The sequence below is a fragment of the Acanthisitta chloris genome, unplaced genomic scaffold, assembly GCF_000695815.1.
Source record: "Acanthisitta chloris isolate BGI_N310 unplaced genomic scaffold, ASM69581v1 scaffold1305, whole genome shotgun sequence".
Taxonomy (NCBI): Eukaryota; Metazoa; Chordata; class Aves; order Passeriformes; family Acanthisittidae; genus Acanthisitta; species Acanthisitta chloris.
In genome coordinates this window covers 19,404-31,817 of record NW_008675167.1, presented here as the reverse complement: position 1 = coordinate 31,817, position 12,414 = coordinate 19,404, and the positions used below count along the sequence as shown (strand labels likewise).

Sequence of the window (12,414 nt, the reverse complement as noted above, 5' to 3'; positions counted from 1 at the left end):
TTGGAGGAAAAAATCCTGGTGCGCTCCAATGAGGTAACCAAGCAAAGCTGGGGCACTCTGCAGGGGCACAGTGTGGGTTGACAGGCTTCTCTGAAGCAGTCAGCAGTGCAGGGTGAATCACAGAATAGAATCGAATCATGGAATCAACCACGTTGGAAAAGACCTCCAACACCATCAAGCCCATCCCTCCCGTGGTTACTAGACCATGGCACTAAGTGCTACATCCAGTCTCATCCTGAAATCCTCCAGGGACAGTGCATCCACCACCTCCCCGAGCAGCCCATTCCAATGCCTCATTACTCTCTCCGTAAAAAAATCTCTTCCTAATATCCAACCTAAACCTCCCCTGGAAAAGTTTGATTCTGTGCCCTCTTGTTCTACTGCTGGTTGCCTGGATAGATAAAATCATGGAATCATTTAGGTTGGAAAAGACCTCTAAGACTCAAACCATTAACTGCTGCCAAACCCACCATTAAACCATGACCCTAAGTGCCACAATGACTAGAGGGTTTGAGTTTAATCCTCTGTTTTGGCCTTGGAGGCTGTTCTCTAGTTTCAGGTGATGGAGTGCCTTAGAAAACATTTCATGGCAGGACAGAAACAGCAGCAAACTCAACCCATTTAGGCCCCTGTGCAAGCCCTTCCTTGCCCCTTCTGCACAAGGCAAATAGGGTTTTAGGCTGATACTTTAGGAAATGCTAATTTCAAGAGTTTTGTTAAGTGGGTGTTGGTACATCCACAGAGCGGTGACAGCTCATTTGAAATCATGAGACTTGATTAGTACATATGATGAAGTCACCTGGTTATTCTGACTATGAGATCTGAGTCAAAGAGGATTTCTGTATCTCTTCTGAGCTGCCCTTATCTTACCATGCCATCAAACTCGGAGAAAAACAGTTAAATTAAGTTAAAGCTGAGCAACAATGTAGAATTTGTGAATACTTAGGCTGCTTCGGATTGATTTTTGGGTCTCTAATTTTAGACTATGTACTCTTCCTCCATGTGAACCCATCACCACTCTGGTGGCTGACAGCTCAGTAGAATGGATGGTGATAATTACAGAGAAGTCCCCTAGGCACAGATGAAACAATGCAATTTCTCCTGTTTTTTTTCTAAAACTTGTAATGGGAATTGACTTACATCTTTAATAATTTAGTGTTTTCATCAGTAAATCTGACCAAGGGAGTAAATGTGCACAGTGGCAGGTTCCCATGCTTTATTCCCATGTCTAGAGCATCTCAGAGTAGAGGCAATGGGTCTAAACTGCTGTGGGACAGGTGGAGATTAACTATTAATCAAAGCTTTCCAGCAGAACGGATAGCAGAGCCCAGGAATAGGTTGCCTGGGAAAAAGATTGCCTGCTGCAGATGTTGCTGTTCGAGGTTGTTAAAAACAGCTTAGACAAAAACCCACCAGGTATGACACAGGTAATAGTATTCCCATCTTAATGCAAGGGTTAGTGAGTTCAGGAACTTCTGAAGATGTCTTCTAGTATCTGGGAGTTTAATAGGATTCTTCTCCAGGCACCATGAATTGCACCTAATAATGGGGCTAGGTGGAAATATGCCTTCTATCCTACAGGAAAATTTGCTGTGTGGTTTCTCCTCACAAATAAGATTACCTAGAGGCTCTGAAAGCTTGCTCAGGGAGTGGCAATTCCCATAGCTTCTTCCCTCACCCTGGTGGACTGTGTCTTTGGGTCACTCTGCCCCCAGAGCCACCAGCCACACCATGATTCCTAATGAAAACATGGTGATTTTTGGCACCAATTCCCCCATGCATACTTTTTTAAGCAGGGGGAAAGGCACTTTTTCGTAGGGAAAAACAAGCAAGTTCTGTGTGGGGGGGAAATGGGAATGGAGGTTCTTTACATCAAGAGTTTGTATTTATGTGGAGCTGGAGCACAGCTCTCTGGGCTCTGCTGCTCCCCTGGGCAGTCTGACTGCTCCTCATGAAAATGTGTGGAGAGGGGGCTTGAGGTCCCCTTTGCAAAGTCCACCTGTGGTGGCACTCCTTGAGTTCCTCTGCTTGATGAGTGTGCCTGGACCCAGACATATTCCATTATGCCACCACAGGAGACTCACTCAACTCTCTTCTGCTTCTTCAGTCTCCAGCCCCAGAGTCGCAAATTGATCCTGATGCCGAGGAGGAGGAGTTGAAGAGGAAACTGGAGGAGTTAGCCAGCAACATTAGTGACAAGGAAGTGTCTTCTGAAGAAGAGGAGCGTGAAGAAAAGAAGAGAGCAAAGAAACCAGAGATGAGTTCCTCCAGTGATGACATGGCCAGAGATGTTCAAAAGGTAATCTGTGTTCTCCCGTCCACACCATTCCAGGCTGCATCCATGATTCCTTCTGCTCTCAGCAGTTTATGGTTTACTCTATGATAATATGACTCTTCTGTCCCACACCTTCACTTTAATGCCTCCCAGACTTAGCTGCCTGCTTTAACAGAGTGTCCAGGGATAGAGAAGTCTCACGGTGCTGGATCTGGACCTTTTTCCCTGTAGGCTCTCCCAGTCTCATCCAAGACTTAAAAGTAATGTCTCTTAGAGGTATTGCAGGCTACTGCCTGTCAGAGAGGTACACAATCTCCACATCTACTTAGAAGTGTTGTCCCAGGACCTGGATGTCATGATGGAGAAAAATGCTGGGGTAGAAGAAGAGTTTGGTGGTTATTGTACTGGCAGCCTTCGTAAGGCACCTGTTACAGCCTGAAATGTCTTTTCCATACCTGTCAGTGCTCCTGAGTCCCAAAATCCCTGGTCTTGCTTCCATTCTGCCAGGTCAACATCTCCTTTACTTACAGCACTGTGCTGGCTCCTGGCCCCTACTCAGTGCTGTGTGATCCGTGGGGACATGGGTCAGGGAAAGAAGGAGGGATCACAACATCTGTGCAGTCTGTCTCTAGTTCTGCAGACCTTCCTGAGATGGTCCATTAGCACAAATGGGGTGGTCAGCATACCCTGTTGGGTCTCCTATGGCTGGTTTGTTCATCCTCTCCCTTCTGCCTTGGCCATGGATGGGGTATGAGTGTGTTTTCTCTGACATATCTGTGGCTGGTGAGAGTGGCAAAGGCAGCAAGCAGGGTCCACACTGCCCTTCTCCTCTCCTGCAAATCTCGTTTTGTCCAAGGTTGTGGAGATTTTCATTGTGCTGTGAGACCTCCTTTAACTGTGCATGTGTTCCTCAGCCTTTCAAGGCAAAACCTGGTGGGTTTGGATACTGTTTGATGTGCACTCATCACCACTGAGTCAGCAGTGTGCTGCATCCTTACCTACACATCCTTTACTGCCTCCTTTTTCCTGAAAGCTGCTTTGAGATGATTGCTACGGCCGGACATAACTACTTCTCATGGACTGAATGGTGTGCATCATCTTAATAACCATTTCCAGTTAGGTGCAGATAAGTGGTAGCGCACCAAGACAAGGTGACAATTCCTGTGTGAGATGCTGATGTGCAGCAGACAGAGGCTCAGACCCTGAACAGGGAGTTCTTCATGTGGTAGCAGTGCAGGATTCTTGATTCTCATAAAATGAAGCCTGGATCCTCCAAATGTGCTGCTTTTATTTCTCCAAACCTAGCTATGGAGCAGGAAGGAGTATTGAGTTAGAAATGCCTGCAGTGATATAGACAGATCAGTTGGTTAAAAGCTGTGACAGTGTGAATGTTTTTTAACTGCAACTTTCCTCATACTTATACCAGATCTAGGTTTGGATTTTTGCATAATTCTGAGGGGGTTTCTATTTAAGTCTCCTCTCCAGTCAGGAGGAAATCTTCTAACTGGGGAACACTGCAATGAAAGCAGACAGTCCTAATGGAAAATGTGAGAAAAATCCACTGTACCATGAATGCACCATAAAGTGATAAAAATACCATCTGAACTGAGTTAGCTGGTTCTCTGCAGGACAGCTTGCCTGGAAATATGTGCAGTTGTAAACACAACTATTTGTCACCAGCACATATGTCACCCCCATCTCCTTGGTTTCTAGGGAATTATCAGTTGAGAGAGAGATGATGAGTTTCTTCAGTCCATTTTCGCATGTGCTTAGTGCCTCATCAAGCCAAGGGCAGCACTTATGAGAGTTATTTCCGTCAGTGCCCCTTGGGGTGGGAAGAGAGGACATTAGTCCCAAGTTCTGGCAGTGTGGCAATACATTAATTTTATGGTGGTTAGCTGTTTTTATTCTTTTGCCACAAACTCAAGGAGTTATCTGCAGCCCTGCTCAGGCCCACTGAAGTGTAAAGCAATATGCTGCAATTAGATCTTAACTGCTGAGTAACCAAATGGCCTTCAGGTGGCCAGGTGCTGTCAGACAGCTCTGGTGGCACTGCTTCAAGTGAGCAACACATCCCTCCATAACCTCTTTTCCAAGCCTCTTGAGATGACTTCTTTCATCACAGCCATCCTCCAGAAAGCACGGGCTGAGATCAAAGCTCTGCTTTAGCCACGCATCCATCTCCAGTGGAGAGCCCTTCAGGAACACCGTAAGCCTGTTAATTACTGCGTCTCCATCTTTCTACAGTTCCTGAAGGTCTGATGTCCCTTTTTCCCTTGACTTGTGCTGTTTTGAACACCACATTAAAATAATATGTATTTTTTTCCCACCTTCTGCTTTGGCTGTGCCGGGTGTTTGAAGAGGTCATCGGCTCAGGCTTTGAGCAAAATCACGGCCAAAGTGCTGAGAGCCATAAACGCCACGGAGAAAGCGGTGTGGGAGTCATTGCATGGAGAGAGCCAGTGCAACGGCGGCTGTGCTCTTCCTGCGGGGCAGCTTCCCAGCCTGGGTGATGGCAAAAAGGTGGCTGAAGCATACCGTGAGCTTGAAGAAAATGTAAGGTTCATGAGAGCTTTCTGCAAGCAGGATGGGAACCAGGGGTTGGGAATACAGAGGAACTCCCCAAAATTTCTGGTTAGTGGAGAGGTCAGCCCTCAAAGGATGGTCAGCAGAGGGATTAAAGAGTCCAGTCTTGTCTGATGGTGGTACAACATCTAGAGCAGATGCTGTCTTGTGGCTTCCCTTGCCTCAGTTCCTGGTCCCCCCAGGTGAGGGACAGGCAGAGAGGACAAGTGCGGTCCCCAGCGTGCCGTAGCATCACTTTGTTGGACTTCAGCAGTCCTGTGTTCTGGCAAAACTTGTGTCCCACTTCTCTTCAGTTCCTTCCCAACACTACATTTCATTAAGGGCTGTATGAACAAGGGTACCATGACCTACCTGTTCGCTAAGGCTGCTTGTGCCTGGGGCTGATGGACTTGTGCAGGTGATGAGTTTACATCTAGGGTGTAATTCCCTGCCAGGTTTGTGTGATAATGTGAAGCATCGACAGCTTTTTTAGCTACTGTAAACCCATATGTATTGATTCCCTGTGGGAAATGGATTTGCATCCACAGTGCCATGTACCAAGCTCCAAAGAAACAGTTCAAAGAAGAGCTGCATCTCCATCTGTGTGGTTATGTTTTGCTGTCAGAAATGTCCTGCAGTGGGGAGCAGGGGTTTATAACAAATTGTGGCTCATCTTTCATCAGGGAAAGCTTATAAATAAAAGCAGGGAGCTGAAACACCTGGATGGTTTCTGGCCAAATACAGCATATCGGGGAAGAGTGTTGGATGCATGAAGGTTTTGAGGTTCTACCCTACCAGGAAATGGGGTAGGACTGGCAAGGATGTGAACTCTGGGCTTAGTGCTGCTGCCATCAGCAGGAGAGAGAGGGGTGGGTAGACAATTGCCCCAGGAGATGTGTCTCAGCTGGCTGGCTGAGTCACAGCTGGCTGGCTGCTCTGTTCTCCTCTCCAAGGCATGCCAGCCACCTTGGAGGGCACTGCAAGAGTCTGATGCCCCAAAAACAAATCATGCCCCTGTGACTCACAGGTTGAGTGGTGTGTAGCCTTAGGGTTTGCACTGGCATGGGTGGGACCTATGGGACAAGTGTTGCTGTGATTTGGACAGATGCTCAGCACTTCGGGGCATGCAGAAGGCTCCTGCCAGGTAGTTTTGCACACTATCCAGCCCAAGGACAGTGGAGAAGGCTGGAGGAGCAGGAATTGCATTAGCAGGACTGAGATTTTGGCATTAGTCAGCAAAACAGTGGCCACAACCCATCTGATCATCTTGTGTGATTGCATACCAGCATATTAAACTTTTCTGAACTGCCTTGCTTGGACTTGTGTCCTTGTAGTAGCCCAGGAGGAGGCAAGTGGCAGTAAAACCAGTGGTTTTATTGGGATATATCCTTCTACACTTCTTCTCTAGGCAACAAAGGGAGGACAGTGCAGGCTGACCCTGCTCCCAGGCAACCCAGCAGCACAGACACCCTTAAAATAGACTGAGTGGATTTGGAAAGTGTGTCTCCTTCCCAAGTCGCTGCCACACAGGCAGCCTGAGCTTGTTTGCAGGTACCTGCTCCCCCGTGGAGCGCACGGCATAAAGATGCTGCTGCTTCTCAAGCAGGTCACTGAGGTTTGGTCCTTCCTGTGTTCCCATTGAGCTTTTTACCACTTCAGGTTGGTAATTGCTCTCAAAAAGCCCAGGGAAGGGAGGAAATGAGATGAAAAACTGTGCCAGAGCTGACTGGCACTATCTGTGCTGCAAGGAGAGAAGACAGTTGAAAAAGAGTGGCAGGAGTTCTTGCATCTGGGGCTGTGGTCATACCAGGAGAGGATAACTCCAGGGAGGTTAATTCTGTAATGTAGGGGTTTTTATCCTGTATTTCAGGTGTACCTGACTGCTGGAAAGACCTACCGGCTTGAGAAGACCCTGAAGGATCTTGAGGAAGGGGCTCAGCACAGCGGCACTACCGACTCAGAGCTGTCGGAGCTGGAGGACAAAGTGGCCTCAGCAGCTGCTCAGGTGCAGCAGGCAGAGAGTGAGGTGAGGGTCTGGCTCCAAGAGATGCTTTGCCCAGCCAGTGATGACAAACAAAGCCAATGATAGATCCTCTGGCCACCAATCTGTATGTCTTTTCTTCTCCCTCTGAAGATATCGGACATTGAAACCCGAATTGCAGCTCTCTCTGCAGCTGGGCTGACAGTGAAGTCAGTGGAAAAGGTGAAGAAGTCAAGTGTACAGGTGAGCTTGCAGGATGATGGTTATGAGAGGTCCCAGTCCCAGGCTGTTGCTGCTGCCCCTGGGTTCTGTGAAGGGCTGCCTGGCTTGCTGAGCTATGCCCAGCTCTGTCCCTGCTGCCTGGTGTTCTGCTGCATGGCAGACCGAGTTGTCTGCCTCCTCTTGCATCCCCAGAGAAACCTCTGCCCTTCCTCTGCCCGCAGGCTGCCTGCCTCCACTCTCCTGGTTCTGCCAGCAGCAGTCTAGGGGAGTCTTTGGATGACATTAAAGTGAGTATGGGTTTAATCTATGCTGGCTAATGCATGTGGCATGGCATTAAGCATGGAGACAACCTGGGTCTCCAGGCAGCTGCTTTCAAAGTGCTGGCCTCAGTGGGGACCTCTGTCCTTCCATCCCTTTCCCCACAGCAGGCTACTCCCCATCTCTTGCAGACAATGCCCGGACTGCAGAGGTTCAGGAGGAAGTTCAACAGTCCCCTGGAAATCACTGGTAAGGACCATTACTCTGCCTGCAGGAGGTGGGGACCCATGGGTGGATGGACTGGGAGATGCTCAGTCCTCTCTCTCTGCATCCAGCTATGTGTCTGCAGTGGGGGGTCTCCTTCCCTGTGCTCATGGCCTCCTGGTTGGACAGTCACAGAGGAGACCTGTGGCAGATAACTTGTAAAGGAGACAGCAGTTGGCAGGATTAGGAACAGTGATTGGAGAGCAGAGGTCAGACTGAGTTGGATCAGTCTTCCAAGAACCAGGATTTTCTCTGAAGCCTGGAGTCTAGCCATCCCAGAGTCCAGGGAGACATCTGCATTACTTCATTTGTGGCATCCCATGGACTGTTGGATGTCAAGGCCTCACCTAAACCCATCATCTCTTCTGACAGCAATTTCTTCTCTGCTTGGCTATCTTGGGGAAGGTATCCTTACCTGGATGGTATGCCCCATCCCTGGATGTGTTCCAGGCCAGGTTGGATGGGACCTGGAACAACCTGGTCTAGTGGGAGGTGTTCCTGCCCATGGCAGGGGTGTAGAACAAGTTGATTCCTTTCAACCCAAGTCATTGTATGACTCTGAATCTTGACCCTGTTGCCCACCTGCTTAATCAACTGCCCTCTTGTGGGGGACAAGAGGCTCTCAACATCCCAGCTATGACAAGCAGCAGCTTGGGAGAGCTTCAAAGTAAACAGTGACCTGAAACTTGGCACAGAAGCTTCTGTGGTAGAGTTGCAGTCACTGGAAATGTTTCATCCTGACCAATATCAGAGAGATCTATTAGGAAATTTTTTTTATTTCCTTCTCTCTTATGTCACCTCACAAGCTTAAAGGCTGAAAGAATGGCTCTCCTTCCACATAATGGGAGATAAAGAGAGGGAAGCAAGGAAAGATGATTTAATGCAGAGGTGGAATAGTGTTTCCCCTATTCACACAGACAATTAATAGTGATGTTTCCCAGGCTGAGGCTAGAAAGATCCCTTGTTCTCATGCTGAGGAGGAGTCATTTGCTCTCCTTTCTGCAAAGGGCAGGCAGATCAAGGCAGCCTATGGGACACATCAGCCCTACAAGGAGATAGAGGGATGTGCAATCCGGACAGATGTCATCAGGCAAGCATAGTGTCTTCTGCCTAGACTGGGCGATGGGGCAATTTAGTCTCCTGACTGCCCTCCCTGCAGGTCAATGACTTGAAAAGTTGGGCCTGAAAAGGTGCAGCTGCTGGAAGTTTGTGGCAGAGGAGAGGAAATGACTTAGTAGGTCAAGAGTATAACAGTCTTGGGCAGTGAGAACTTCTTGTGGGCTGGGCTTTTCTTGTTTCATGGAGCTTTCCAGAGCAGAGGTCGTGGCAGTTGACCACTGGCAGGCTGACCCAGCTCCATGATGCTCTGGAAACCTGAGTAGCAGCAGTGTTTGTCTCCTTGTTATCAAAGGGCTTCCTATCACCCTCCTGGAGAGGAAAGTGCCGTGATACATCCAAACCCACAGCCAGTGGGGGATAGTAAAATCTGAGTGACTTGATGGGTAACTGAAACTCTAGTGAGATGGGTGACTACCTGCTGCCCATCTCTCTTTATTCACTACAGGTTTTGACGACTCCTTTGACCGCAACTCTGTTTACCGTGGCTCCCTGACACAGAGAAACCCCAATGGGAAGAACAGGAGAGTGGAGAGGCTCTTTGCGGTATGGACCCAACCACTCAAGAGGGCTGCTGGCCTGGGTTCCACATGGGACCTGCCTCCCAGCGCTTGCACAGAGGGACCTGTCCCTCCCCACACTCTCCCTGAGCCACTGGAGCCCTCACCTTTCAGCACTGGTCTCACTGTCCTGACTGGTGAAGGCAGACACTCATGGGCATCACCCTCTGTGGTCTGGGATGTCATAAGCCCCAGGATGGAGAGAACAAAAAAGATGTACATCTTGGAATTCCTACTGCCTGTGTGGTCCATGGGATGGGGCAGGTTCCATGTAGCGGCACCTGGAGAGGACAAGGAACAAAGTGGTCTCATCACCTGGGGTGGCTCAGGATGGCATGGGCATGATGATTAGCTGATGTTTCTTCCATTTGTGCCTTGCAGAAGCCTGTGATGACCCACCTGTCCTGAGGAGAGGGGGACCCTCCTGCCACCGCATTTCACTGACAATACAAGACCTCAGCGCAAAGCCTCACCGCCTTTCTCCTCCCCAACACTTTCTCCTCCTTCTCGTGTGCCTGTCTCTCCCTGAAACCCTGGACAGAAAGGAAGCCAGAGGCCATGGACAGGAGGTCTGGGAGCTGCCAGAGAGAGGAGCAAGGCACTGGGGTGCAGACACGTGGCCAGGGGCTCTCATGGGAGGATGTAGGCATGAGACCTTGGCTTTGGGCAGCATTATGGTACTAGGTCAACCAAGGAGATCAGAGAGGTGTAGAGCAGGAGGAATCTCCTCAGAGGAAGATGGATGTCAGTGTGGCATTCAGCATGGGGACTAGGGGCAGTGACACACCCCTCACCCTCAGAAAAAGCTGTCAGTGCCTGTCCCTGCTCTCTACCAGGCTGGTGGTGAGCAGGGTCAGGAGCTGACTGTGTGAAATGTCTTTGGGGTGTCCCAGGCAGAGCAGAGAGCCAGGCTATCCCAGTGCAGAGATTCCCATCCCAGTGCTGGTTCTGACTCCCTGCCATGTTGTTTCCCTTCCCTGAGCAGCAAAGCAGAGTTAGAGCAGTGCCAGCACCCTCCTAGCAACCATTTGGCCAATAGGTCTTTGTACCAAGCCATGCAGACACCCGCTGAAGCTTCTCGCCACTGTGCCTGAAGCAGGTGCAGCCATCTGGGGATGTGAGCGAGGTGAAATTTGTCAGAGGCAGTAGCAAAAAAAGGTGGAAGAGAGGCTGGAGGCCTTGTTGGGGATTGGTTTGCTTTTTCAGCTCTTGAAGATATCCCCTCTACATGTGAGGTTATATCAGCAAGATATAGAAAAACTCCTGCAAGAAGAGCATAGGTGTTTCTCTGCTCTGCAGAGGGGTCAGCCCATGCCAGGAGGCACTTTGTGGATGAGCGTGTCCCCTGTCCCTGATGATGCATTGTAGAACCTGGCAGGATAATCCAATCCTTTGGAAGGGCTGTGATGACCTTTGGGGGCTGCAGTGACTCTGGAGTCCTGCCAGGTGACATTGGTCACACCCTCCCCCACATACCCCAAGATGTTTGTTTTCCTCCAATATTTAATTCTCCACATCCACTAACTCCAGTGGATAAGTGCCTGGCTCCGTATCAATGCCCAGGGCATTGGCATGGGAGGAGAGTTGCTTTCTCTTTCAGGTCACTGTGGACAAGGTTTTTTTGTTTGGTACCTGCTAGTCCTGTCCTGTATAGCTCCCACCTCCCTCCACAACGGGTGACATGGGGAGGCTCGCTCACAGCTGGAGCAGGGATGCTGGATTAATGCTGGCAGTTTCCCATTGATGACTGCTCAAGCTGGACCATTTTAGACAATTCCTCTGCATCTGAGCTTAAATCACTTTAATTATGAGCGGTAGGGTGAATTCTCATGCAAGTAACACATACATATAGCTTTGGTAGTAGTAGAGACCACTAACTGCCTAGAAATTGGCCCTGCAGTCGTCCCAGAGCAGTCTTGTAAGTTCATAGTCTGGGCTTCCCAACTGGAAACAAAACTAATTTCTTAATTTAAAACTAAATCCCTCTGGACTGAAGCTCAAAAGGGTAAATGCGAGCCTCTGCTGTTGCAGAAACTCTCTCTGACACAATGGAATTACCTGGTCCATCTCTTGCTGGTCAGCCTCCCTCAGTGCTAGAATGGCAGCTCCTTGGCTGTCAGAAGGGAGCCCCACCAAGATCCTGGGAGGTTTGCAGCTACCCTTCTGGTTCAGCCTTCACCCCAAACCCATCTTTTTCTGTATCTGGTTTCAGCCATAACTCAAGTCCTTCCATGCTTGGCCCTCAAGAAATACTCACAGTGAGCCTCAGCAGTGCAAACTAAGGCATCATTCAGGCTGTAGTCACTCACATTGTTGTTTACCAGTTTCCTGCCCCATCTGCCTGTGTAGAAATTATACGTATGTACACTAAATCATGCAATAAAGCCAATTTTGTGTCCAGATCCTAGCACCCATTTTGCAGTGTCTGTTCTTTCAGCTCGCTCAAGCAAAGGCTCCTTTCTCTTTCCATGGAATCATAGAATGGTTTGGGTTGGGAAGGACCTGAAAACTCATTTAGTTCAAACCCCCTTCCATGGGCAGGGACACCTTCCACTAGATCATGTTACTCCAAGCCCCATCCAACCTGGCCATGAACACTTTCAGAGATGGGACAGCCACAGCTTCTCTGGGTGACCTGTGCCAGTGTGTCACCATACTCACAGCCAAGAATTTCTTCCCAATATCCAATCTAACCCTGCCCTCTGTCGTTGTGAAATCATTCCTCCTTGTCCTGACACTCTAGATCCTGCCCAAATTCCTTTTCCAGCTCTCTTGGAGCCCTTGTAGGCACTGGAAGATGCTCTAAGTTCTCCCCAGAGCCTTCTCTTCTCCAGGCTGACCAGCCTCAGCTCTCTCAGCCCGTCTCCATAGCAGGGGTGGACCAGCCCTCAGAGCATTTTATGGCCTCTTCTAGACTTGCTCCAGCATGTCCATCCTTTCCTTAACCGACCTGTGCACTACTTGCTTTAAAACTAGCCAGGTGAAGCAGACAAGAGCTGAATCAGCAGCACCAAAGCAGAGCAGGGGCAGATGGTGCTGATCAGGATGGCAGTATGACTAGTCAGATGCTGGTCACAGACCTACAGGTGTGATGACAGTGGGTCAGTGGTACCAAGTTGCTAAGCCAGGTGTCAAAGGGTGTGGGGGGAAGAAGGGGCTGACCCTGAAATGCA

General features: G+C 49.3%; 1 protein-coding gene across 1 annotated transcript in view; it reads left to right on the top strand.

The window, feature by feature from the left end:
• Window positions 1–9,649, top strand: part of MLPH (melanophilin) — a 25,791-nt gene extending 16,142 nt beyond the window's left edge. Inside the window, exons 11-19 of the mRNA XM_009075604.1 lie at window positions 7–33; window positions 2,108–2,299; window positions 4,637–4,831; window positions 6,711–6,866; window positions 6,975–7,064; window positions 7,265–7,330; window positions 7,493–7,550; window positions 9,130–9,227; window positions 9,623–9,649. Coding sequence (XP_009073852.1) covers window positions 7–33; window positions 2,108–2,299; window positions 4,637–4,831; window positions 6,711–6,866; window positions 6,975–7,064; window positions 7,265–7,330; window positions 7,493–7,550; window positions 9,130–9,227; window positions 9,623–9,649 — 909 coding nt within the window. The remainder of the gene's footprint in view (window positions 1–6; window positions 34–2,107; window positions 2,300–4,636; window positions 4,832–6,710; window positions 6,867–6,974; window positions 7,065–7,264; window positions 7,331–7,492; window positions 7,551–9,129; window positions 9,228–9,622) is intronic.
• Window positions 9,650–12,414: the final 2,765 nt, after the last annotated feature.